The sequence below is a fragment of the Pseudophryne corroboree genome, assembly GCF_028390025.1.
Source record: "Pseudophryne corroboree isolate aPseCor3 chromosome 3 unlocalized genomic scaffold, aPseCor3.hap2 SUPER_3_unloc_2, whole genome shotgun sequence".
NCBI classification, from domain to species: domain Eukaryota; kingdom Metazoa; phylum Chordata; class Amphibia; order Anura; family Myobatrachidae; genus Pseudophryne; species Pseudophryne corroboree.
In genome coordinates, this window is record NW_026967508.1 from 2,887,074 (window position 1) to 2,914,697 (window position 27,624).

A 27,624-nucleotide genomic window follows, 5' to 3' on the forward strand; every position below is an offset into this window, starting at 1 on the left:
GGGCTGTGTCAATGGAGGTACATAATGACCCACCGTGGGCCGCTTTTTCCACTCTTCTGCATAAGCTAGTTAATAAACGAATACCCCCTATGGGACCCCCGATGCCGGTATAACTATATGGGCTGCAGAGGCTATTGAAGCATGGGCCTTGGAGATAGAAGCTGAAATCTCTTCTGACCATGCTAGACAATGCTTGTCAAATATTGTCACAGCTTCTCACTATATTAAAGCGGCGGCTTCTGATGCCGGTATCCTAGCAGCCAAGGCCTCTACTACATCAGTCCTGGCTTGCCGGATATTGTGGCTGAGATCCTGGTAAGTGGATCTGGACTCTAGAAAAACCATGGAGGTACTCCCTTTCAAGGGAGATATTCTGTTTGGGGAGGACTTAAATAAGATAGTGGCTGACTTGGCTACTGCCAAAACTGCCTGTCTGCCAAGTACCGCTCCTTCTGTGTCGAAGGCTAAAGGTACTTCCTTTCGCCCCTTTCGTCCTTCAGGTAAAGCAAAAGGTCAGGCGTACAACAAGCAGACCCGCACTTCCAAACCTGGTAAGCCAAAGCCCAAAAGAGCCTGGGTGGCCTGTCAGCCAGCATCCAAGGCCGATAAGCCTGCAGCATGACTGGGCGTGCCTCCCCCTAGGGGATCCCAGGGTGGGTTGCCGGCTTCTAGGGTATTCCCAGGAATGGTTGAAAACCACTTCAGATGCCTGGGTACGGTAAGTCGTCACTCGAGGTTACGCCATAGCCTTCAAAAACCGACCCCCTCATCGATTTTGCCAGACAGACGTCCCGTTGGACCAGACAAAGGCAAATACTCTGCATTCGGTGGTACAGACCCTCCTGGATTCAGGAGTCGTAGTACAGGTGTCTCTTGCGCAGAGGGGCCGGGGGTACTATTCTCCGCCGTTTCTAGTCCCAAAACCGAATGGGTCCTCCCTGCCCACTCTCAACCTCAAGGCATTGAACAGGTTTCTGAAGGTTTCCAAGTTCCGTATGGAAACCCTTTGCTCTATAGTTTTGGCCTTCGAACCTGGGGACTTCATGGGCACCCTAGACATACAGGTTGCTTACCTGCATATTCCTATAGCAGCGTCACATCAGCAATACCTGAGATATGCTATTGGCAACCTCCATTACCAGTTTCGGGCGTTACCTTTTGGTTTAACAACGGCTCCGCGAGTCTTCACCAAAGTAATAGCGGTGATGACGGTGGTACTCCGCCATCAAGGGGGTCAGGATACTGCCGTATCTGGACAATTTGTTAATCCTAGCAAATTCCCCAGAACTTATCCTTCATCATCTGGATATGACGGTCCGGTTTCTAGAAGCCCACTGGTGGCCCATCAACTGGAAGAAATCCTCCCTGATCCCCTGCTCAGAGCATGGTTCATCTGGAAGCGCTATTGGACACTCACAACCAGAGGTTGTTCTTGTGTCAGGAGAAGGTCCTGAAGCTTCAGGACAGGATTTATTGCTACCTTTCTCGTCCGAAAGTGTCGATACATTCGGCGATGCAGGTGGTGGGCCTCATGATATCAGCATTCGACATGGTGGAGTATGCTGAATTCCATTCTGACCCCCTCCAGAGGCTGATTCTAGCCTGCCTCATCAGATTAGGTCTCTAATGATCTCATTAACTCCGGAGGTGTGTCTGTCGCTGCTCTGGTGGCTCCAGGACCAACAATTTGTGCAGGGGCCGTCCCTTCTGGATATCCAACTGGGTCCTGTTGACAACAGATGCCAGTCTAAGAGGTTGGGGCGCGGTGCTGGAGCAACACTCCCTTCAGGGTCGGTGGACTAAGGAGGAATATCTCCTCTCGATCAACATTCTGGAATTGCGGGCGGTCTTCAATGCATTGAACCTGGCCCAGCATTTAATTCAGAACCGTCCTGTTCAAGTACAGTCGTACAACGGCGCCACCACAGTGGCTTACATAAATCATCAAGGCGGCACTCGAAGCCGTTTGGCAATGAAGGAAGTCTCACGGATTCTACATTGGGTGGAATGCCATCTACCGGCCATATCGGCAATCTTCATTCCGGGAGTCCTGAATTGGGAAGCAGACTTTCTCAGTTGTCAGGACGTGCATGCCAGCGAGTGGGGCCTCCATCCAGAAGTGTTTCAACTCCTAGTGGAAAAGTGGGGTCTTCCAGACGTAGATATGATGGCGTCGCCAGGGTGGAGGCGTAGGCATCCTTCTCTCCCCAAACTGCACCTTTCGTTTCATCCCACCTGAGCCCTCCCTTACCTTCTCCACCTTTGAGGTCCACACTATCCGCCTCTTCTACCCCATTCACCTCCTTGTGGCAGTGATCTACCGCCCCCCTGGCCACTGTTCACCCTTCTTTGACAACTTTGCTGCCTGGCTTCCCCACTTTCTCTCCTCCGACCTCCCCTCTGTCATCCTCGGTGACTTTAACATCCCTATTGACATCACTAATGCTGCTTCCACTAATCTTCTCGCCCTTTCCACCTCCTTTGGACTTTCTCAATGGACCTCCACCCCTACTCACAATCTCGGCCACTCCCTCGACCTTGTCTTCACCCACCGATGTGATCTCTCTGATTTCTCAAACTCTTCCTTCCCTCTCTCTGACCACCATCTGCTTTCTTTCTTCCTCTCATCCTCCTTCCTCCTCTCCACGCCCAGACCCACCACCACCAGACGCAATCTCGGGTCTTTCGACTCCACTTTCATGTCCACCCCGAGACTTTCCTATCTCCTCTTTCCACTATAACTTGCCCAACCTGGCAGCATCCTTCTATAACTCTTCCCTAACCGCTGCTCTCAACTCTGTGGCCCCCCTCTCCTCTGTCCCCCTCCGCCGCTCCAAACCCCAACCCTGGCATACCAAACTAACACGTTTCTTACAAAAATGCTCACGCTCCGCTGAACGTTCCTGGAGGAAATCTCACTCTCTGCCGGACTTCCTCCATTTCAAGTTTATTCTCTCCTCCTACAGCTCTGCTCTTTCCCTCGCCAAGCAATCCTTTTTCCAAGCACTCATCTCTTCTCAGTCCCCCTGTCCACGCCGTCTCTTTGAAACTTTCAACACTCTCCTTCGCCCCCCTCCTCCTCCCCTCCCATCCTCCCTCACTGCCACTGACTTTGCCTCCTTCTTCATCTCCAAAATTGAGGACATCCAACACGACATCTCCCGCCGTCACCCCTCTGCTACCCCCCTAACCCCTTTATCCCTCCCCTCCATCAATCCCACCCTGTCCAACTTCCGTCCCACTTAAGAAACTAAGTCCACTCCCTCATCTTATCCTCCCTCCACCTGCCCCCTGGACCCCCTTCCCTCCCGTCTTCTCCGCTCCCTCTCCCCCCACAGCCTGCTCCCACCTTGCTCACCTCTTTAACCTATCCCTCTCTACAGGCATCTATCCCTCGCCATTCAAACATGCCCTGGTCTCACCTATTCTCAAAAAAACCAACCTCGACCCCTCATCACCCACTAACTACCTCCCCATCTCTCTTCTCCCTTTCGCCTTCAAATTACTTGAACGACTAGTCTACAGCCGTCTCTCTAGCTACATCTCTGAAAACTCCATCCTCGATCCACTACAATCTGGCTTTCACCCACTCCACTCAACTGAAACTGCCCTGGTGAAAGTCACCAATGACCTGTTTTCGGCCAAATACAGGGGCCACTTCTCTCTGCTCATCCTTCTGGACCTCTCTGCTGCCTTTGACACCGTAGATCAGGGCTGGCCAAACCGGTCCTCGAGATCTACCAACAGTTCATGTTTTCCAGGTCTCCTGGAGATCTGTAGAATTGTCAGTTTGGAATGAATGCAGCACATCTTAATTAGTAATGACTACACCTGTGCACCAGCTAGGTGGTCTGGAAAATGCGAACTGTTGGTAGATCTCGAGGACCGGTTTGGCCAGCCCTGCCGTAGATCATCCTCTCCTCCTCCGCACACACCAAAACGCTGGCCTCTCTAGCACTGTCCTTGACTGGTTTTCTTCTTACCTAACTAACCGCTCCTTCTCTGTGTCTGCCTCCAGCACCACCTCACACCCTTGCATCCTTCCTGTTGGTGTCCCTCAGGGTTCTGTCCTTGGACCCCTTCTGTTCTCCCTGTACACCTCTTCCCTGGGTGTGCTCATTAACTCATTTGGCCTTCAATACCACCTCTATGCTGATGACGCACAACTCTACCTCTCATCTCCTGATCTGTCCTCTGTCAGGTTTCCAGCTGCCTCTCCGCAATCTCCTCCTGGATGTCTAAACGCTCTCTAAAGCTCAACATGGACAAAACTGAACTCGTCATCTTCCCCCCCATCCAGAGCAACACCCCCGACCAATATCTCCATCATTGTTGACAACACACCATCTGCCCCGTTCCCCAACTCCGCTGCTTGGGTGTCACTCTTGACTCCTCCCTCTCCTTTGCACCCCACATCCAAGCTATGGCACAATCCTGTTGTTTCCAGCTACGCAACATTGCTTGTATCAGGCCATATCTCTCCCAGAGTGCAACTAAACTCATTATCCACTCACTGATCTCATGACTTGAGTACTGCAATGTTCTCACTGGCTTCGCTTGCTCCCATCTTGCTCCCCTCCAATCTGTCCTGAACTCCGCAGCTAGGCTTATCTTCCTCTCCCGCCGCAGCACATCTGCCAATCCCCTTCGACAAAATCTACACTGGCTCCCATTCCCCTACAGAATCCTCTTCAAACTCCTCACCCTCACATACAAGGCCATCTCTAATTCCACTGCTCCTTACATCTCCAACATCCTTTCCCTTCATACTCCCTCCCGCCCCCTACGGTCGACTAATGGCCATCGCCTCTCCACCGCCCTGGTCACTGCTTCCCATGCACAAGTTCAGGATTTTGCCCGTGCTGCACCCCTTCAGTGGAACGCACTCCCCCGCTCCATTAGACTCTCCCCGACCTTGCAAAGCTTCAAACAGGCACTAAAAACCCACCTATTCATCAAAGCATACCCTCCCGGTGCATAACCCAGTGCTGAAGCCGCGCCTCCACCCCCCTGCCTCGTGCCGTGGACACCTCAGCTTTGCTTGCATACTGCCATCTGGCTACCTCCCACTTGCCTGCACCTCTTGTCATCTGTCTGTTGCCCCTCCCCACTAGATTGTTAGCTCTTCAGAGCAGGGCCCTCTTTCCTCTTGTTATCTAAGCCCTCGTCTTGACACATTTCACTTGCAGCTCTCCCCTACTCAATGTCCATCTTTATCCTGCTAGTAAAGGCTCATCTCCATCTATGGCCACCAGCCTCTAGTAGTACGATGATCACTCCATCAATACTTACATCTTAGCTGTATTATGTCTTGAGAATGTGTGGTGCTGATACCTATACTCTATTTCTGTTCTTTATTTACTGTAATGCTATGTTTTGTCTATCTGTACTGTCCTTTGTACGGCGCTGCGAAACACATGTGGCGCCCTATAAATAAAATGTAATAATAATAATAATGGCGTCTCGACACAATCACAAGGTTCCGGTCTTCGGAGCAAGGACAAGGGATCCTCAAGCAGCATTCGTGGATGCGCTGGCGATGCCGTGGAGGTTTTGGCTGCCGTACGTGTTCACTTCGGTGTCACTCCTGCCCAGGGTAATTCGGAAGTTCAAGCAAGAAAAAGGAATTCTGCTTCTCATAGCTCCAGCGTGGCCCAGACGGCACTGGTTCTCAGACCTGCAAGGCCTATCGTCAGAGCGTTCAATTCTACTTCCACAACGCCCAGACCTCCTCGTTCAGGGCACCTGTGTCTACCAGGACCTAGCCCGGCTGTCTTTGACGGCGTGGATCTTGAAGCTTCCGTCTTGAGGGCTAAGGGTTTTTCTGAGGAGGTCATTAAAACTATGTTGCAGGCCCGGAAACCGGCTTCTGCTCGGATTTACCATAGGGTCTGGCATTCCTACTTTGTTTGGTGCGCATCTAACAATTATGACGCTCCCAAGTTTAGTACAGCCAAACTTTTGGCTTTTCTGCAGCAGGGCCTGGATTTAAGCCTGCGCCTAGTCTCCCTCAAGGTTCATATTTCTGCCTTGTCGGTGTGGTTTCAGAGAAAAATTGCGACTTTACCTGATGTTCATACTTTCACTCAGGGTGTGTTGCGTATCCAACCTCCCTATGTCCTGCCTGTGGCTCCTTGGGACTTGTCGGTGGTTTTGGAGGCGTTGCAGGAGCCTCCGTTTGAACCCCTTGGTTCAGCTGACCTTAAGTGTCTTTCCCTTAAGGTGGTGTTCTTGCCTGCTATTGCCTCTGCTAGAAGAGTGTCGGATTTGGGTGCCCTTTCCTGTAGTTCCCCATATCTGATATTTCACCGTGACCGGTCGGTACTTCGGACTTGTCCCGGTTATTTACCGAAGGTGGTGTCCTCGTTCCACCTTAATCAGGAGATTGTGGTTCCGGCCTTTTTCTCTGTCTCTCCTGATTTGTCTCCCAAAGAGTGGTCTTTGGACGTGGTACGGGCTCTCTGTATCTATGTGAAGAGAACTGCTTCTATTCGAAAATCTGATTCTCTTTGTTTTGTTTGGATTTCACAAACGTGGCTGGCCTGCCTCACAAGCAGACCCTGGCCCGGTGGATTAGAATGTTGATTGCACATGCTTATGTGAAGGCTGGTCTGTCAGCTCCTGCTCACATTACGGCCCATTCTACTCGGTCTGTTGGACCTTCTTGGGCAGCCCAACGTGGTGTGACCCTTGACCAATTGTGCAAGGCGGCTACGTGGTCCTCCGGGAACACGTTCATAAGGTTCTATACCTTCGATACTGCCGCTTCTCAGGATGCTTCCTTTGGACGCCGGGTTCTTGTGCCTAGTACAGTGTGTCCCCTCCCATAAGGAACTACTTTAGGACATCCCCATTGTCCATCCTTGTGGAGCCCAGTGTATCCCGCAGAAGAAAACGAGTTTCATGGTAAGAACTTACCGTTGTTAAAACTCTTTCTGCGAGGTACACTGGGCTCCGCAAGGCACCCACCCTGACGCACTTAGCTTCTTTGGGTTGGCATTAGCTGCTGACACTTCTCTTGTCGTGAGAGTGTGGTGTATGTGGCTACTAACCGTTGTCGTCTCTTTTCCTGCTACTACATTGGGCATGGTTAACTAAAAACTGAGCTCCTGTGCAGGGAGACAGGGTTATAGAGGAGGCGGTGCTGTGCATTCTGGGAACAGTCAAAGCTTTGAGCCTGTTGGTGCCTCGGATCAAGATCCTACTCTACACCCCATTGTCCATCCTTTTGGAGCCTACTGTACCTCACAGAAAGAGTTTTAACAACTGTAAGTTCTTACCATAAAACTTGTTTTTGGTTACCTACCGATAAATCCTTTTCTCGCAGTACGTAGAGGATGCTGGGCGCCCACCCAGTGCTTCGTTTTCCTGCTTTCATTATTTGGTTCAGTACAAATTTGTTTTAGTTGAGTACTGCATTGTTACTTGGTAAGTAATGATTCAGCGGTTGCTGAGTTTTCAAGCTGGTTAACTTGACGTGCCTTGTATGTGTGAGCTGGTGTGAATATCGCCACTGAGCTGGTGTGAATATCGCCACTATCTGTGTTAAATCCTTCTTTCAAAGATGTCTGTCTCCTCGGGCACAGTTTCTAGACTGAGTCTGGTAGGAGGGGAATAGAGGGAGGAGCCAGCCCACACTCTCAAACTCTTAAAGTGCCAATGGCTCCTGGTGGACCCGTCTATACCCCCATGGTACTACTGTGGACCCCAGCATCCTCTACAGACTACGAGAAAAGGATTTACCGGTAGGTAGCCAAAATCCTATTTTAATATAACAACTATTATGTAAGTATCTCCCTATCACTATCCTCTTCCTCCCTCCATATACACACTCACAATTTATATCAGAATTGCGCAGCCGTTCTAGTTGTATATATTAGGACTAGTTAAAAGCCTGTAAAAATGACGGACTGACACCAGGTCCGGATTATTGGGGGAGGTCGCTACTCACACAGGAGCTGACTGGAGCTGAGCCTCTGTCATGCTGAGGGTGTAGCGTTAGCCTATATATATATATATATATATATATATATATATAGAGAGAGAGAGAGAGACTGTATATCTGTAATGGGCAGGCTATAATGATGTTGCACTATACAGTACAGGCAAGTGTAAGCTCCCCAGGCCCCGCACAGCTCTTGCCCAGTCTGGGGGTAGAGGACACCAATAGCCACCAGAAGCTGGCCGAAGGGTTGTGGGCATGGCCTGTGCGGGGTGTGGGGGGGACGAACACAGGACCCCACCCCTCCATCGGTACGCAGTATATATAAGGCAGCCCCAGCACCGACCCCTCCTCCTCCTCCTCCCGGTGACCGCACTTCTCACCCCACGCAGGGTCTACCCCCTTCCTGCCGGACTGATTCACCTTCTCCCCTCCCCGCCGGCAAGTGGCCACAGCTTTACAGCTCAGTGCGGTTACCCCAGTGATCGGTATGGGCCGGGAATCACACAGTAAGGACACAATAGCAAGGTACAAAATGCACCTTTATTGAATATTGAACATTGCATATGAAAAATCCTAACCACCTTTGTAACACACTATACAGGTAGCACTACTACAGACAAACACAGACTAAACTACTATGACAAACCACACAAAGGAACTCTTCCCCCCCCAAGCAGGTAATAGTCACCTCACCTTTGTGAGCTGGGACAAGGCATGCTGGGAAGCTCCTGCTGTATGCGAAAAGGCTGCTGGTGAGCTGGTTGTGAGTTCTGGCTGCTCGTCCTGCTGGTGATGAATCCCAGCCGCTTTGGCCTGTTTGTCCTCCATTCCTGAGAATAGGAGGCACTGGGGAGTCACCAGCTTTTGGCCAGCCCACTCGACCCAATCACCTGCGAGAGCGGCTAGCCCTGGCTGTGTATCTGCCGCTGGGGGGGCTGCCTCTGCTGGTCTGGCTGATGTCAATAAGCCTGGCTGGGTCTGGAGGGACCTCAGCCTCCTCCACTCTTGTCCTGCCTCGTAAGGACAGTGACCACAAACAGATCCAATCCGAAGAACCCAGTGCTGCTGCCTTACCCCTCCTTTTATCCCTCAGTACTGTGCAGGGATTGGCTGGCTCTTGAATCCTAGAAATGTAAAACGTCCCTTGAGCAGCTTGTCTCCTTGCTGGGCTGGTGCCTGGGAGTCTGGAAAGAGCCTGGTAAAACAAAGTCCTGTACATGATGGAACAGCACAGAGAGAGGGTATGTACGGGATGTGTGTAATCCTGTACATGGGGAAACAGCACAGAGAGAGGGAATGTTACGGGGTGTGTGTAATCCTGTACATGGGGGAACAGCACAGAGAGAGGGAATGTACGGGGTGTGTGTAATCCTGTACATGGGGGAACAGCACAGAGAGAGGGGATGTACGGGGGGGGGGGGGGGGGTGTGATCCTGTACATGGGGGAACAGCACAGAGAGAGGGGATGTATGGGGGGGGTGTAATCCTGTACATGGGGGAACAGCACAGAGAGAGGGGATGTAAGGGGTGTGTGTAATCCTGTACATGGGGGAACAGCACAGAGAGAGGGGATGTACGGGGGGGGGGGTGTAATCCTGTACATGGGGGAACAGCACAGAGAGAGGGGATGTACGGGGGGGGGGGGGGGTGTGATCCTGTACATGGGGGAACAGCACAGAGAGAGGGGATGTATGGGGGGGTGTAATCCTGTACATGGGGGAACAGCACAGAGAGAGGGGATGTAAGGGGTGTGTGTAATCCTGTACATGGGGGAACAGCACAGAGAGAGGGGATGTACGGGGTGTGTGTAATCCTGTACATGGGGGAACAGCACAGAGAGAGGGGATGTACGGGGTGTGTGTAATCCTGTACATGGGGGAATAGCACTGAGAGAGGGGATGTACGGGGTTTGTGTTATCCTGTACATGGGGGAACAGCACAGAGAGAGGGAATGTACGGGGTGTGTGTAATCCTGTACATGGGGGAATAGCACAGAGAGAGGGGATGTACGGGGTGTGTGTAATCCTGTACATGGGGGAACATCACAGAGAGAGGGGATGTACGGGGTGTGTGTAATCCTGTAAATGGGGGAACAGCACAGAGAGAGGGGATGTACGGGTGTGTGTAATCCTGTACATGGGGGAACAGCAGAGAGAGAGGGGATGTACGGGGTGTGTGTAATCCTGTACATGGGGAAACAGCACAGAGAGAGGGAATGTTACGGGGTGTGTGTAATCCTGTACATGGGGGAACAGCACAGAGAGAGGGAATGTACGGGGTGTGTGTAATCCTGTACATGGGGGAACAGCACAGAGAGAGGGGATGTACGGGGGGGGGGTGATCCTGTACATGGGGGAACAGCACAGAGAGAGGGGATGTATGGGGGGGTGTAATCCTGTACATGGGGGAACAGCACAGAGAGAGGGGATGTACGGGGGGTGTGTAATCCTGTACATGGGGGAACAGCACAGAGAGAGGGGATGTACGGGTGTGTGTAATCCTGTACATGGGGGAACAGCACAGAGAGAGGGGATGTACGGGGTGTGTGTAATCCTGTACATGGGGGAACAGCACAGAGAGAGGGGATGTACGGGGTGTGTGTAATCCTGTACATGGGGGAACAGCACAGAGAGAGGGGATGTACGGGTGTGTGTAATCCTGTACATGGGGGAACAGCAGAGAGAGAGGGGATGTACGGGGTGTGTGTAATCCTGTACATGGGGAAACAGCACAGAGAGAGGGAATGTTACGGGGTGTGTGTAATCCTGTACATGGGGGAACAGCACAGAGAGAGGGAATGTACGGGGTGTGTGTAATCCTGTACATGGGGGAACAGCACAGAGAGAGGGGATGTACGGGGGGGGGGGGTGATCCTGTACATGGGGGAACAGCACAGAGAGAGGGGATGTATGGGGGGGTGTAATCCTGTACATGGGGGAACAGCACAGAGAGAGGGGATGTACGGGGGGGGGGGGTGTAATCCTGTACATGGGGGAACAGCACAGAGAGAGGGGATGTACGGGGGGGGGGGGTGATCCTGTACATGGGGGAACAGCACAGAGAGAGGGGATGTATGGGGGGGTGTAATCCTGTACATGGGGGAACAGCACAGAGTGAGGGGATGTAAGGGGTGTGTGTAATCCTGTACATGGGGGAACAGCACAGAGAGAGGGGATGTACGGGGTGTGTGTAATCCTGTACATGGGGGAACAGCACAGAGAGAGGGGATGTACGGGGTGTGTGTAATCCTGTACATGGGGGAATAGCACTGAGAGAGGGGATGTACGGGGTTTGTGTTATCCTGTACATGGAGGAACAGCACAGAGAGAGGGAATGTACGGGGTGTGTGTAATCCTGTACATGGGGGAATAGCACAGAGAGAGGGGATGTACGGGGTGTGTGTAATCCTGTACATGGGGGAACATCACAGAGAGAGGGGATGTACGGGGTGTGTGTAATCCTGTAAATGGGGGAACAGCACAGAGAGAGGGGATGTACGGGTGTGTGTAATCCTGTACATGGGGGAACAGCAGAGAGAGAGGGGATGTACGGGGTGTGTGTAATCCTGTACATGGGGAAACAGCACAGAGAGAGGGAATGTTACGGGGTGTGTGTAATCCTGTACATGGGGGAACAGCACAGAGAGAGGGAATGTACGGGGTGTGTGTAATCCTGTACATGGGGGAACAGCACAGAGAGAGGGGATGTACGGGGGGGGGGTGATCCTGTACATGGGGGAACAGCACAGAGAGAGGGGATGTATGGGGGGGTGTAATCCTGTACATGGGGGAACAGCACAGAGAGAGGGGATGTACGGGGTGTGTGTAATCCTGTACATGGGGGAACAGCACAGAGAGAGGGGATGTACGGGGGGGGGGGTGATCCTGTACATGGGGGAACAGCACAGAGAGAGGGGATGTATGGGGGGGTGTAATCCTGTACATGGGGGAACAGCACAGAGGGAGGGGATGTAAGGGGTGTGTGTAATCCTGTACATGGGGGAACAGCACAGAGAGAGGGGATGTACGGGGTGTGTGTAATCCTGTACATGGGGGAACAGCACAGAGAGAGGGGATGTACGGGGTGTGTGTAATCCTGTACATGGGGGAATAGCACAGAGAGAGGGGATGTACGGGGTTTGTGTTATCCTGTACATGGGGGAACAGCACAGAGAGAGGGAATGTACGGGGTTTGTGTAATCCTGTACATGGGGGAACAGCACAGAGAGAGGGGATGTACGGGGTGTGTGTAATCCTGTAGATGGGGGAACAGCACAGAGAGAGGGGATGTACGGGGTGTGTGTAATCCTGTACATGGGGGAACAGCACAGAGAGAGGGGATGTACGGGTGTGTGTAATCCTGTACATGGGGGAACAGCAGAGAGAGAGGGGATGTACGGGGTGTGTGTAATCCTGTACATGGGGGAACAGCACAGAGAGAGGGGATGTACGGGGTGTGTGTAATCCTGTACATGGGGGAACAGCACAGAGAGAGGGGATGTACGGGGTGTGTGTAATCCTGTACATGGGGGAATAGCACAGAGAGAGGGGATGTACGGGGTGTGTGTAATCCTGTACATGGGGGAACAGCACAGAGAGAGGGGATGTACGGGGTGTGTGTAACCCTGTACATGGGGGAACAGCACAGAGAGAGGGAATGTACGGGGTGTGTGTAATCCTGTACATGGGGGAACAGCACAGAGAGAGGGGATGTACGGGGTGTGTGTAATCCTGTACATGGGGGAACAGCACAGAGAGAGGGGATGTACGGGGTGTGTGTAATCCTGTACATGGGGGAACAGCACAGAGAGAGGGGATGTACGGGTGTGTGTAATCCTGTACATGGGGGAACAGCAGAGAGAGAGGGGATGTACGGGGTGTGTGTAATCCTGTACATGGGGAAACAGCACAGAGAGAGGGAATGTTACGGGGTGTGTGTAATCCTGTACATGGGGGAACAGCACAGAGAGAGGGAATGTACGGGGTGTGTGTAATCCTGTACATGGGGGAACAGCACAGAGAGAGGGGATGTACGGGGGGGGGTGTGATCCTGTACATGGGGGAACAGCACAGAGAGAGGGGATGTATGGGGGGGTGTAATCCTGTACATGGGGGAACAGCACAGAGAGAGGGGATGTACGGGGGGGGGTGTAATCCTGTACATGGGGGAACAGCACAGAGAGAGGGGATGTACGGGGGGGGGGGGTGATCCTGTACATGGGGGAACAGCACAGAGAGAGGGGATGTATGGGGGGGTGTAATCCTGTACATGGGGGAACAGCACAGAGAGAGGGGATGTACGGGTGTGTGTAATCCTGTACATGGGGGAACAGCAGAGAGAGAGGGGATGTACGGGGTGTGTGTAATCCTGTACATGGGGAAACAGCACAGAGAGAGGGAATGTTACGGGGTGTGTGTAATCCTGTACATGGGGGAACAGCACAGAGAGAGGGAATGTACGGGGTGTGTGTAATCCTGTACATGGGGGAACAGCACAGAGAGAGGGGATGTACGGGGGGGGGGGGGTGATCCTGTACATGGGGGAACAGCACAGAGAGAGGGGATGTATGGGGGGGTGTAATCCTGTACATGGGGGAACAGCACAGAGAGAGGGGATGTACGGGGGGTGTGTAATCCTGTACATGGGGGAACAGCACAGAGAGAGGGGATGTACGGGGGGGGGGGGGTGATCCTGTACATGGGGGAACAGCACAGAGAGAGGGGATGTATGGGGGGGTGTAATCCTGTACATGGGGGAACAGCACAGAGTGAGGGGATGTAAGGGGTGTGTGTAATCCTGTACATGGGGGAACAGCACAGAGAGAGGGGATGTACGGGGTGTGTGTAATCCTGTACATGGGGGAACAGCACAGAGAGAGGGGATGTACGGGGTGTGTGTAATCCTGTACATGGGGGAATAGCACTGAGAGAGGGGATGTACGGGGTTTGTGTTATCCTGTACATGGGGGAACAGCACAGAGAGAGGGAATGTACGGGGTGTGTGTAATCCTGTACATGGGGGAATAGCACAGAGAGAGGGGATGTACGGGGTGTGTGTAATCCTGTACATGGGGGAACATCACAGAGAGAGGGGATGTACGGGGTGTGTGTAATCCTGTAAATGGGGGAACAGCACAGAGAGAGGGGATGTACGGGTGTGTGTAATCCTGTACATGGGGGAATAGCAGAGAGAGAGGGGATGTACGGGGTGTGTGTAATCCTGTACATGGGGAAACAGCACAGAGAGAGGGAATGTTACGGGGTGTGTGTAATCCTGTACATGGGGGAACAGCACAGAGAGAGGGAATGTACGGGGTGTGTGTAATCCTGTACATGGGGGAACAGCACAGAGAGAGGGGATGTACGGGGGGGGGGTGATCCTGTACATGGGGGAACAGCACAGAGAGAGGGGATGTATGGGGGGGTGTAATCCTGTACATGGGGGAACAGCACAGAGAGAGGGGATGTACGGGGTGTGTGTAATCCTGTACATGGGGGAACAGCACAGAGAGAAGGGATGTACGGGGGGGGGGGTGATCCTGTACATGGGGGAACAGCACAGAGAGAGGGGATGTATGGGGGGGTGTAATCCTGTACATGGGGGAACAGCACAGAGGGAGGGGATGTAAGGGGTGTGTGTAATCCTGTACATGGGGGAACAGCACAGAGAGAGGGGATGTACGGGGTGTGTGTAATCCTGTACATGGGGGAACAGCACAGAGAGAGGGGATGTACGGGGTGTGTGTAATCCTGTACATGGGGGAATAGCACAGAGAGAGGGGATGTACGGGGTTTGTGTTATCCTGTACATGGGGGAACAGCACAGAGAGAGGGAATGTACGGGGTTTGTGTAATCCTGTACATGGGGGAACAGCACAGAGAGAGGGGATGTACGGGGTGTGTGTAATCCTGTAGATGGGGGAACAGCACAGAGAGAGGGGATGTACGGGGTGTGTGTAATCCTGTACATGGGGGAATAGCACAGAGAGAGGGGATGTACGGGTGTGTGTAATCCTGTACATGGGGGAACAGCAGAGAGAGAGGGGATGTACGGGGTGTGTGTAATCCTGTACATGGGGGAACAGCACAGAGAGAGGGGATGTACGGGGTGTGTGTAATCCTGTACATGGGGGAACAGCACAGAGAGAGGGGATGTACGGGGTGTGTGTAATCCTGTACATGGGGGAATAGCACAGAGAGAGGGGATGTACGGGGTGTGTGTAATCCTGTACATGGGGGAACAGCACAGAGAGAGGGGATGTACGGGGTGTGTGTAACCCTGTACATGGGGGAACAGCACAGAGAGAGGGAATGTACGGGGTGTGTGTAATCCTGTACATGGGGGAACAGCACAGAGAGAGGGGATGTACGGGGTGTGTGTAATCCTGTACATGGGGGAACAGCACAGAGAGAGGGGATGTACGGGGTGTGTGTAATCCTGTACATGGGGGAACAGCACAGAGAGAGGGGATGTACGGGTGTGTGTAATCCTGTACATGGGGGAACAGCAGAGAGAGAGGGGATGTACGGGGTGTGTGTAATCCTGTACATGGGGAAACAGCACAGAGAGAGGGAATGTTACGGGGTGTGTGTAATCCTGTACATGGGGGAACAGCACAGAGAGAGGGAATGTACGGGGTGTGTGTAATCCTGTACATGGGGGAACAGCACAGAGAGAGGGGATGTACGGGGGGGGGTGTGATCCTGTACATGGGGGAACAGCACAGAGAGAGGGGATGTATGGGGGGGGTGTAATCCTGTACATGGGGGAACAGCACAGAGAGAGGGGATGTACGGGGGGGGTGTAATCCTGTACATGGGGGAACAGCACAGAGAGTGGGGATGTACGGGGGGGGGGGGTGATCCTGTACATGGGGGAACAGCACAGAGAGAGGGGATGTATGGGGGGGTGTAATCCTGTACATGGGGGAACAGCACAGAGAGAGGGGATGTAAGGGGTGTGTGTAATCCTGTACATGGGGGAACAGCACAGAGAGAGGGGATGTACGGGGTGTGTGTAATCCTGTACATGGGGGAACAGCACAGAGAGAGGGGATGTACGGGGTGTGTGTAATCCTGTACATGGGGGAATAGCACTGAGAGAGGGGATGTACGGGGTTTGTGTTATCCTGTACATGGGGGAACAGCACAGAGAGAGGGAATGTACGGGGTGTGTGTAATCCTGTACATGGGGGAATAGCACAGAGAGAGGGGATGTACGGGGTGTGTGTAATCCTGTACATGGGGGAACATCACAGAGAGAGGGGATGTACGGGGTGTGTGTAATCCTGTAAATGGGGGAACAGCACAGAGAGAGGGGATGTACGGGTGTGTGTAATCCTGTACATGGGGGAACAGCACAGAGAGAGGGAATGTACGGGGTGTGTGTAATCCTGTACATGGGGGAACAGCACAGAGAGAGGGGATGTACGGGGGGGGGGGTGTGATCCTGTACATGGGGGAACAGCACAGAGAGAGGGGATGTATGGGGGGGTGTAATCCTGTACATGGGGGAACAGCACAGAGAGAGGGGATGTACGGGGTGTGTGTAATCCTGTACATGGGGGAACAGCACAGAGAGAGGGGATGTACGGGTGTGTGTAATCCTGTACATGGGGGAACAGCACAGAGAGAGGGGATGTACGGGGGGGTGGGTGATCCTGTACATAGGGGAACAGCACAGAGAGAGGGGATGTATGGGGGGGTGTAATCCTGTACATGGGGGAACAGCACAGAGGGAGGGGATGTAAGGGGTGTGTGTAATCCTGTACATGGGGGAACAGCACGGAGAGAGGGGATGTACGGGGTGTGTGTAATCCTGTACATGGGGGAACAGCACAGAGAGAGGGGATGTACGGGGTGTGTGTAATCCTGTACATGGGGGAATAGCACAGAGAGAGGGGATGTACGCGGTTTGTGTTATCCTGTACATGGGGGAACAGCACAGAGAGAGGGAATGTACGGGGTGTGTGTAATCCTGTACATGGGGGAACAGCACAGAGAGAGGGGATGTACGGGGTGTGTATAATCCTGTAGATGGGGGAACAGCACAGAGAGAGGGGATGTACGGGGTGTGTGTAATCCTGTACATGGGGGAACAGCACAGAGAGAGGGGATGTACAGGGGGTGTGTAATCCTGTACATGGGGGAACAGCAGAGAGAGAGGGGATGTACGGGGTTTGTGTAATCCTGTACATGGAGGAACAGAACAGAGAGAGGGGATGTACGGGGTGTGTGTAATCCTGTATACGGGGGAACAGCACAGAGAGAGGGGATGTACGGGGTGTGTGTAATCCTGTACATGGGGGAACAGCACAGAGACAGGGGATGTACAGGGTGTGTGTAATCCTGTACATGGGGAAACAGCACAGAGAGAGGGTGTGTACGGGGTGTGTGTAATCCTGTACATGGGGGAACAGCACAGAGGGATGGTAAGTACGGGGTGTGTGTAATCCTGTACATGGGGGAACAGCACAGAGAGAGGGGATGTACGGGGGGGGGGTGTGATCCTGTACATGGGGGAACAGCACAGAGAGAGGGGATGTACGGGGGGGGGGTGGTGTGATCCTGTACATGGGGGAACAGCACAGAGAGAGGGGATGTATGGGGGGGTGTAATCCTGTACATGGGGGAACAGCACAGAGAGAGGGGATGTACGGGGTGTGTGTAATCCTGTACATGGGGGAACAGCACAGAGAGAGGGGATGTACGGGGGGGGTGATCCTGTACTTGGGGGAACAGCACAGAGAGAGGGGATGTATGGGGGGGTGTAATCCTGTACATGGGGGAACAGCACAGAGGGAGGGGATGTAAGGGGTGTGTGTAATCCTGTACATGGGGGAACAGCACAGAGAGAGGGGATGTACGGGGTGTGTGTAATCCTGTACATGGGGGAACAGCACAGAGAGAGGGGATGTACGGGGTGTGTGTAATCCTGTACATGGGGGAATAGCACAGAGAGAGGGGATGTACGGGGTTTGTGTTATCCTGTACATGGGGGAACAGCACAGAGAGAGGGAATGTACGGGGTGTGTGTAATCCTGTACATGGGGGAACAGCACAGAGAGAGGGGATGTACGGGGTGTGTGTAATCCTGTAGATGGGGGAACAGCACAGAGAGAGGGGATGTACGGGGTGTGTGTAATCCTGTACATGGGGGAACAGCACAGAGAGAGGGGATGTACGGGTGTGTGTAATCCTGTACATGGGGGAACAGCAGAGAGAGAGGGGATGTACGGGGTGTGTGTAATCCTGTACATGGGGGAACAGCACAGAGAGAGGGGATGTACGGGGTGTGTGTAATCCTGTACATGGGGGAACAGCACAGAGAGAGGGGATGTACGGGGTGTGTGTAATCCTGTACATGGGGGAATAGCACAGAGAGAGGGGATGTACGGGGTGTGTGTAATCCTGTACATGGGGGAACAGCACAGAGAGAGGGGATGTACGGGGTGTGTGTAATCCTGTACATGGGGGAACAGCACAGAGAGAGGGAATGTACGGGGTGTGTGTAATCCTGTACATGGGGGAACAGCACAGAGAGAGGGGATGTACGGGGTGTGTGTAATCCTGTACATGGGGGAACAGCACAGAGAGAGGGGATGTACGGGGTGTGTGTAATCCTGTACATGGGGGAACAGCACAGAGAGAGGGGATGTACGGGTGTGTGTAATCCTGTACATGGGGGAACAGCAGAGAGAGAGGGGATGTACGGGGTGTGTGTAATCCTGTACATGGGGAAACAGCACAGAGAGAGGGAATGTTACGGGGTGTGTGTAATCCTGTACATGGGGGAACAGCACAGAGAGAGGGAATGTACGGGGTGTGTGTAATCCTGTACATGGGGGAACAGCACAGAGAGAGGGGATGTACGGGGGTGTGTGTGATCCTGTACATGGGGGAACAGCACAGAGAGAGGGGATGTATGGGGGGGGTGTAATCCTGTACATGGGGGAACAGCACAGAGAGAGGGGATGTACGGGGTGTGTGTAATCCTGTACATGGGGGAACAGCACAGAGAGAGGGGATGTACGGGGGGGGCGGTGATCCTGTACATGGGGGAACAGCACAGAGAGAGGGGATGTATGGGGGGGTGTAATCCTGTACATGGGGGAACAGCACAGAGAGAGGGGATGTAAGGGGTGTGTGTAATCCTGTACATGGGGGAACAGCACAGAGAGAGGGGATGTACGGGGTGTGTGTAATCCTGTACATGGGGGAACAGCACAGAGAGAGGGGATGTACGGGGTGTGTGTAATCCTGTACATGGGGGAATAGCACTGAGAGAGGGGATGTACGGGGTTTGTGTTATCCTGTACATGGGGGAACAGCACAGAGAGAGGGAATGTACGGGGTGTGTGTAATCCTGTACATGGGGGAATAGCACAGAGAGAGGGGATGTACGGGGTGTGTGTAATCCTGTTCATGGGGGAACATCACAGAGAGAGGGGATGTACGGGGTGTGTGTAATCCTGTAAATGGGGGAACAGCACAGAGAGAGGGGATGTACGGGTGTGTGTAATCCTGTACATGGGGGAACAGCACAGAGAGAGGGAATGTACGGGGTGTGTGTAATCCTGTACATGGGGGAACAGCACAGAGAGAGGGGATGTACGGGGGGGGGGGTGATCCTGTACATGGGGGAACAGCACAGAGAGAGGGGATGTATGGGGGGGTGTAATCCTGTACATGGGGGAACAGCACAGAGAGAGGGGATGTACGGGGGGTGTGTAATCCTGTACATGGGGGAACAGCACAGAGAGAGGGGATGTACGGGGGGGTGTGATCCTGTACATAGGGGAACAGCACAGAGAGAGGGGATGTATGGGGGGGTGTAATCCTGTACATGGGGGAACAGCACAGAGGGAGGGGATGTAAGGGGTGTGTGTAATCCTGTACATGGGGGAACAGCACAGAGAGAGGGGATGTACGGGGTGTGTGTAATCCTGTACATGGGGGAACAGCACAGAGAGAGGGGATGTACGGGGTGTGTGTAATCCTGTACATGGGGGAATAGCACAGAGAGAGGGGATGTACGTGGTTTGTGTTATCCTGTACATGGGGGAACAGCACAGAGAGAGGGAATGTACGGGGTGTGTGTAATCCTGTACATGGGGGAACAGCACAGAGGGAGGGGATGTACGGGGTGTGTATAATCCTGTAGATGGGGGAACAGCACAGAGAGAGGGGATGTACGGGGTGTGTGTAATCCTGTACATGGGGGAACAGCACAGAGAGAGGGGATGTACAGGGGGTGTGTAATCCTGTACATGGGGGAACAGCAGAGAGAGAGGGGATGTACGGGGTTTGTGTAATCCTGTACATGGAGGAACAGAACAGAGAGAGGGGATGTACGGGGTGTGTGTAATCCTGTATACGGGGGAACAGCACAGAGAGAGGGGATGTACGGGGTGTGTGTAATCCTGTACATGGGGGAACAGCACAGAGACAGGGGATGTACAGGGTGTGTGTAATCCTGTACATGGGGAAACAGCACAGAGAGAGGGTGTGTACGGGGTGTGTGTAATCCTGTACATGGGGGAACAGCACAGAGGGATGGTAAGTACGGGGTGTGTGTAATCCTGTACATGGGGGAACAGCACAGAGAGAGGGGATGTACGGGGGGGGGGTGATCCTGTACATGGGGGAACAGCACAGAGAGAGGGGATGTACGGGGGGGGTGGTGTGATCCTGTACATGGGGGAACAGCACAGAGAGAGGGGATGTAAGGGGTGTGTGTGATCCTGTACATGGGGGAACAGCACAGAGAGAGGGGATGTACGGGGGGGGGTGTAATCCTGTACATGGGGGAACAGCACAGAGAGAGGGGATGTAAGGGGTGTGTGTAATCCTGTACATGGGGGAACAGCACAGAGAGAGGGGATGTACGGGGTGTGTGTAATCCTGTACATGGGGGAACAGCACAGAGAGGGGATGTATGGGGTGTGTGTAATCCTGTACATGGGGGAACATCACAGAGAGAGGGGATGTACGGGGTGTGTGTAATCCTGTACATGGGGGAACAGCACAGAGAGAGGGGATGTACGGGGTGTGTGTAATCCTGTACATGGGGAAACAGCACAGAGAGAGGGGATGTAAGGGGGGGGGGGGGGTGTAGTCCTGTACATGGGGGAACAGCACATACAGAGGGGATGTACGGGGGGGGGGGTGTAATCCTGTACATGGGGGAACAGCACAGAGAGAGGGGATGTACGGGGTGTGTGTAATCCTGTACATGGGGGAACAGCACAGAGAGAGGGGATGTACGGGGTGTGTGTAATCCTGTACATGGGGGAACAGCACAGAGAGAGGGGATGTATGGGGTGTGTGTAATCCTGTACATGGGGGAACAGCACAGAGAGAGGGAATGTACGGGGTGTGTGTAATCCTGTACATGGGGGAACAGCACAGAGAGGGGATGTATGGGGTGTGTGTAATCCTGTACATGGGGGAACAGCACAGAGAGAGGGGATGTACGGGGTGTGTGTAATCCTGTACATGGGGGAACAGCACAGAGAGTGGGGATGTACGGGGTGTGTGTAATCCTGTACATGGGGGAACAGCACAGAGAGAGGGAATGTACGGGGTGTGTGTAATCCTGTACATGGGGGAACAGCACAGAGAGAGGGGATGTAAGGGGTGTGTGTAATCCTGTACATGGGGGAACAGCACAGAGAGAGGGGATGTACGCGGTGTGTGTAATCCTGTACATGGGTGAACAGCACAGAGAGAGGGGATGTACGGGGTGTGTGTAATCCTGTACATGGGGGAACAGCACAGAGAGAGGGGATGTACGGGGTGTGTGTAATCCTGTACATGGGGAAACAGCACAGAGAGAGGGGATGTACGGGGGGGGGGGGGGGGTGTAATCCTGTACATGGGGGAACAGCACATACAGAGGGGATGTACGGGGGGGGGGGGTAATCCTGTAGATGGGGGGACAGCACAGAGAGAGGGGATGTACGGGGTGTGTGTAATCCTGTACATGGGGGAACAGCACAGAGAGAGGGAATGTACGGGGTGTGTGTAATCCTGTACATGGGAGAACAGCACAGAGAGAGGGGATGTACGGGGTTTGTGTAATCCTGTACATGGAGGAACAGAACAGAGAGAGGGGATGTACGGGGTGTGTGTAATCCTGTATACGGGGGAACAGCACAGAGAGAGGGGATGTACGGGGTGTGTGTAATCCTGTACATGGGGGAACAGCACAGAGAGAGGGGATGTACGGGGTGTGTGTAATCCTGTACATGGGGGAACAGCACAGAGACAGGGGATGTACAGGGTGTGTGTAATCCTGTACATGGGGAAACAGCACAGAGAGAGGGTGTGTACGGGGTGTGTGTAATCCTGTACATGGGGGAACAGCACAGAGGGATGGTAAGTACGGGGTGTGTGTAATCCTGTACATGGGGGAACAGCACAGAGAGAGGGGATGTACGGGGGGGGGGGGGGGGGGGTGATCCTGTACATGGGGGAACAGCACAGAGAGAGGGGATGTACGGGGGTGTGTGTGTGATCCTGTACATGGGGGAACAGCACAGAGAGAGGGGATGTACGGGGGGGGTGTAATCCTGTACATGGGGGAACAGCACAGAGAGAGGGGATGTAAGGGGTGTGTGTAATCCTGTAAATGGGGGAACAGCACAGAGAGAGGGGATGTACGGGGTGTGTGTAATCCTGTACATGGGGGAACAGCACAGAGAGGGGATGTATGGGGTGTGTGTAATCCTGTACATGGGGGAACAGCACAGAGAGAGGGGATGTAGGGGTGTGTGTAATCCTGTACATGGGGGAACAGCACAGAGAGAGGGGATGTACGGGGTGTGTGTAATCCTGTACATGGGGAAACAGCACAGAGAGAGGGGATGTACGGGGGGGGGGGGTGTAGTCCTGTACATGGGGGAACAGCACATACAGAGGGGATGTACGGGGGGGGGTGTAATCCTGTACATGGAGGAATAGCACAGAGAGAGGGGATGTACGGGGTGTGTGTAATCCTGTACATGGGGGAACAGCACAGAGAGAGGGGATGTACGGGGTGTGTGTAATCCTGTACATGGGGGAACAGCACAGAGAGAGGGGATGTACGGGGTGTGTGTAATCCTGTACATGGGGGAACAGCACAGAGAGAGGGGATGTACGGGGTGTGTGTAATCCTGTACATGGGTGAACAGCACAGAGAGAGGGGATGTACGGGGTGTGTGTAATCCTGTACATGGGGGAACAGCACAGAGAGAGGGGATGTACGGGGTGTGTGTAATCCTGTACATGGGGAAACAGCACAGAGAGAGGGGATGTACGGGGGGGGGTGTAATCCTGTACATGGGGGAACAGCACATACAGAGGGGATGTACGGGGGGGGGGGGGGGTAATCCTGTAGATGGGGGAACAGCACAGAGAGAGGGGATGTACGGGGTGTGTGTAATCCTGTACATGGGGGAACAGCACAGAGAGAGGGGATATACGAGGTGTGTGTAATCCTGTACATGGGGGGAACAGCACAGAGAGAGGTGATGTACGGTGTGTGTGTAATTCTGTACATGGGGGAACAGCACAGAGAGAGGGGATGTACGGGGTGTGTGTAATCCTGTACATGGGGGAACAGCACAGAGAGAGGGAATGTACGGGGTGTGTGTAATCCTGTACATGGGGGAACAGCACAGAGAGAGGGGATGTACGGGGTGTGACAAGCAAGCTCATATATGGCAGTAATTGCAAAATACGCATTATAGCGCGTTTTTACGCGCTACACGCATTTTGATACCCTGTTTTAAAAAATGTGCGGTCCTCCAGGAACCGCTGTGATACAATTCATGTCAGCAATGCATCTGTGTGACTCAATGGGCGCGTGGGGGAGGAGGGGGGGGGGGAGACAGATAGAGAGAAGAGAGAGAGAGTTTGCAGGTGTGAGCCGGACTGCGGCGTCAGCAGAAGCAGTACACAGCCGCGTATGGCGCCAGGCTCAAGGTGATCCTCGCGGACTGCATCACCAGCTATAACTCCCGCCACCGCTCCCATGGACTGGTACCCCATGCTGCCACCGCCTGCCTGCGATTCAAGTCCCAGTACAATGTCTCACCAGCCACCCACTATCTCCCCATAACCCCTGCCTCACCAGTCATCCACTATCTCCCTGTCATCCCAGCCTCCCCAGTCACCCACTATCTACCTGTCACCCCTGCCTCCCCAGTCACCCACTGTCTACCTGTCACCCCTGCCTCCCCAGTCACCCACTGTCTACCTGTCACCCCTGCCTCCTGAACCTATATATTGCCTCCCTGTGCCCTACACATGACCTCATGGTACATACACTCATACCCCAACATACTACCTCCAGGTGCCCCACACAGCACCTCATTATACATACCCTTCTATACCCCCATATACTCCCTCCCTGTGCCCTACACAGCACCTCATGGTTCATACACTCCTGTATCCCCACATACTGCCTCCCTGGCTGATGGCATATGAGGTGCTCAAAATTATAAATTGCGATGTGACCCAGAATAAGTATAGCAGGACCCCAATCTTTTAAAGTGAGGGGTCCTTGGGACCCTTTTTTTTGTTATCAGCGCGATCACTGTATGTCCATCATGGAGTCAGAGTTGCACGCTATGCAGATAGTCACGCAGCAGTTGAAGTACTGTGCACATGTCGCAATGTATCTCGTCCCGATTGTTACTGCACCGAGATGCAGAGATAATTTGGGCGCAGGGAGTGTGGTTTTTAGTGGATGGTGCTGGTAGGTTGCAGGTGGGTGTCTGGTCAGATGCGGGTGTGACGCTGGCACAGCAGGCCATGTGCAGATGGAGAGACCGCCTGCCATAGTGCTGGTACTGGATCCGATGGTGCGTCATAATGGCTCTAGAGAATAATTCCTCATATACCCGCATCAGTATGTTTGTAAGGTGTGTTTCTTTTTTCTGTTTATGTATTAAGGTGTGTTAAGTTATTTGTTTTCCATCTCTAACAAATCTACAGGGCAAACTTGTCTGTGTCATCTGACTGTCTCAAGGAGGATGGAGGAGGACAAAAGTGATATGACTCAGAAGATCTTAAACCTCACCCTGGAGATCGTCTACCTGCTGACTGGGGAGGTGAGAGAGTCTGGAAGTGTCACAGTGACATCACTCTTATCTCTATTACTAACACAGGGACCTGACTGGGGAGGTGAGGGAGTCTGGGAGTGTCACAGTGACGTCACTCTTATCTCTGTTACTAACACAGGGACCTGACTGGGGAGGTGAGGGAGTCTGGGAGTTGTCACAGTGATATCACTCTTATCTCTATTACTAACGTAGGGACCTGACTGGGGAGGTGAGGGAGTCTGGGAGTGCTTGTTTGTTGCTATAGGGATTTTAGAGACCTAGTAGTAGATAATTATATTTATAGGTATATATTTGTATCCCTGTTGCTCCTACCAAATTGAAAATGCATAATTTTCTATGTACGCTTGCAATTATAAAATATAATAATATTTCTCTTACGTCCTAGTGGATACTGGGGTCTTGTACTTTAGTACCATGGGGGTATAGAAAACTTCTAGTGTGTGTATGTGTGTGCTGGCTCCTCCCCTCTAGGCCCTTCCTACCAGACTCAGTTTAGAAAAATGTGCCCAAGAGCCGGGTGCACTTCTCTGGAGTGCCAGAGATTTTTTCTTTTATTGTTATTTTAGTTTATTATTTCAGGTAGCTCTGGTTGGCAACCAGACTACCTGCTTCGTTGGACTTAGAGGGGGAACCGAACCAACCTCCTGAGGGTTAATGGTTCGTAATCCCATCTGACAGGACACTGAGCTCCTGAGGTGCTGATCACACATCATTAGTATGTGTGCCCACACCAGCAGCTAGCCGCCACCCTCTAACAGATGCCGAAGTTACAAGGTGCGGTGAGTGTTACTCCGGGGTCCCGGTCAGCGGAGCCCCGGTGCAGTTTTAGCGGCAAGTCAATCGGCGGCCACGGGCCCGGAGCCGCGGTGCCCGCCGCGGACAAACTGGCTCAGGGCTGTTGCCCCACAGTGCTCTCTGTCTTAAGGCTTTGTGTGTACTGTAACAACGCATGATTTACTGTTTTGTATGTGGCCAGTATAATCTGCATTAGGGACCACGCGCCATTACAAGGGGCGGGGCTTCCCGGAGTGGGACCGGCGGCGGAAAGGCGCCATTTCCTGCTGCTGTGGATCTTAATGGCTGCATGCACGTTGCTCCTCCAGGACCCATGCTGCTACGGATTGTAAACTGGTACCAAAGAGTCCTACCAAGAGGGAGCACACCAGCGGTAGCACCGCTGCGCTAGTATCAGGTCATACACATAATTCAACACATTGTGGGGCTGTGTGCTGGTGTGCGCTCCTCAGTGTCACTCCAGGGGCTCTCTAGGGTCTGTGTGGGATGTTGGTCAGCGGGCTATTGGTGTATTACTTCTGTGTATGATGTCTGTTGGTTATGTGTGCTGTTTGGAATTCTACCCCCTCTTCAGCGGGGTCACTCATGTGTGAGCAATGTTCCTTATCTCCACAGGGACCCGGCTCACAGGCACCTGACTGGTTAGATAGCTTTAACAGCATGATTCAAAATGTAAATTCGTAATTAGCTGCAGCTAAAAGAGAGAGACAGGTATTAAAACAGTCTATTGGTTGTGTGGCTAAAGCAGCAGATGCCAAGAAGGCTACTCAGCCCCCTCTAGTGGTGTCACATAAACGCTCACTGCCACAGGTGCTCCAATCTGATTCTGATTAGCCTGATGTGGATGATGATGATATGGATGAGGACAGCTCTCTATCCCCTGGGGGGGTGGCTCTCATTTCTCTTTTGTCCTAGAGGATGCTGGGGTCCACATTAGTACCATGGGGTATAGACGGGTCCACCAGGAACCATTGGCACTTTAAGAGTTTAACCGTGTGGGCTGGCTCCTCCCTCTATGCCCCTCCTACTAGACTCAGTTTAGAAAATGTGCCCGGTGGAGCCGGTCACAGCCAGGGGAGCCCCTAGAGCTTCTTTAGTTTTATTGTTTTTTTTATAGTAAAATTAGGCACAGGGAGGCTGCTGGCAACAGCCTCCCTGCTTCGTGGGACCTAGGGGGGGGGGGGGGTGAGAGTCGCTATCTCCGCTGACAGGACACTGAGCTCCTGAGGGGATAGATCGTTAGCCGCCCCAGGTGACCCCTCACCCCAGCAGCATGCCGCCACCCCCTAACAGAGCCAGAAAACTTTGGTGGCGAGTGAGTCACCGGCCCCCTGATAAGCGTAGAGACGGTGTGAAGATAGCGGCAACAGGGTAGGGAACGCAGTACTAACTGCGCTCCGGGGCTCAGCGGTACTTCGTGCAGCGTTGTGAGGGGCACCCTGAGCCAGCGCCTATACCCTACACTGGCCAGCAAGCCTGTCAGGGTCCCCGGATCATATATTGTTGTTTTGCAAAAACTGTATTATCCTCTATGATCTGGTACATGATGGTTTATGTGTAAAATGGTTTGCTGTTTAGCATACTACTTCCCTGATCTACATCAGGTATAGATAGACCCATTGGGGCAATGTTTGCACAGACTTTGTACAGTTTAGCTGAAAAGTTAATTCTTACACTATTAACCCATGCAGCTAGAGTATGACTGGATGTGCAAGTTTAAGTTGGACATTCAAATAGTTGATTACTGGTGATGTTCAGCTGTTCATTTACAAAC

The 27,624-nt window shown here is 53.0% G+C and overlaps 1 protein-coding gene across 1 annotated transcript in view; it reads left to right on the forward strand.

Moving 5' to 3' along the window:
• Positions 1-27,624, forward strand: part of LOC134983609 (gastrula zinc finger protein XlCGF26.1-like) — a 139,428-nt gene that overhangs the window by 14,450 nt on the left and 97,354 nt on the right. The window contains exon 2 of the mRNA XM_063949281.1: positions 24,928-25,043. Within this exon, the coding sequence (XP_063805351.1) occupies positions 24,966-25,043 (78 nt within the window). The 5' untranslated portion in view covers positions 24,928-24,965. The remainder of the gene's footprint in view (positions 1-24,927; positions 25,044-27,624) is intronic.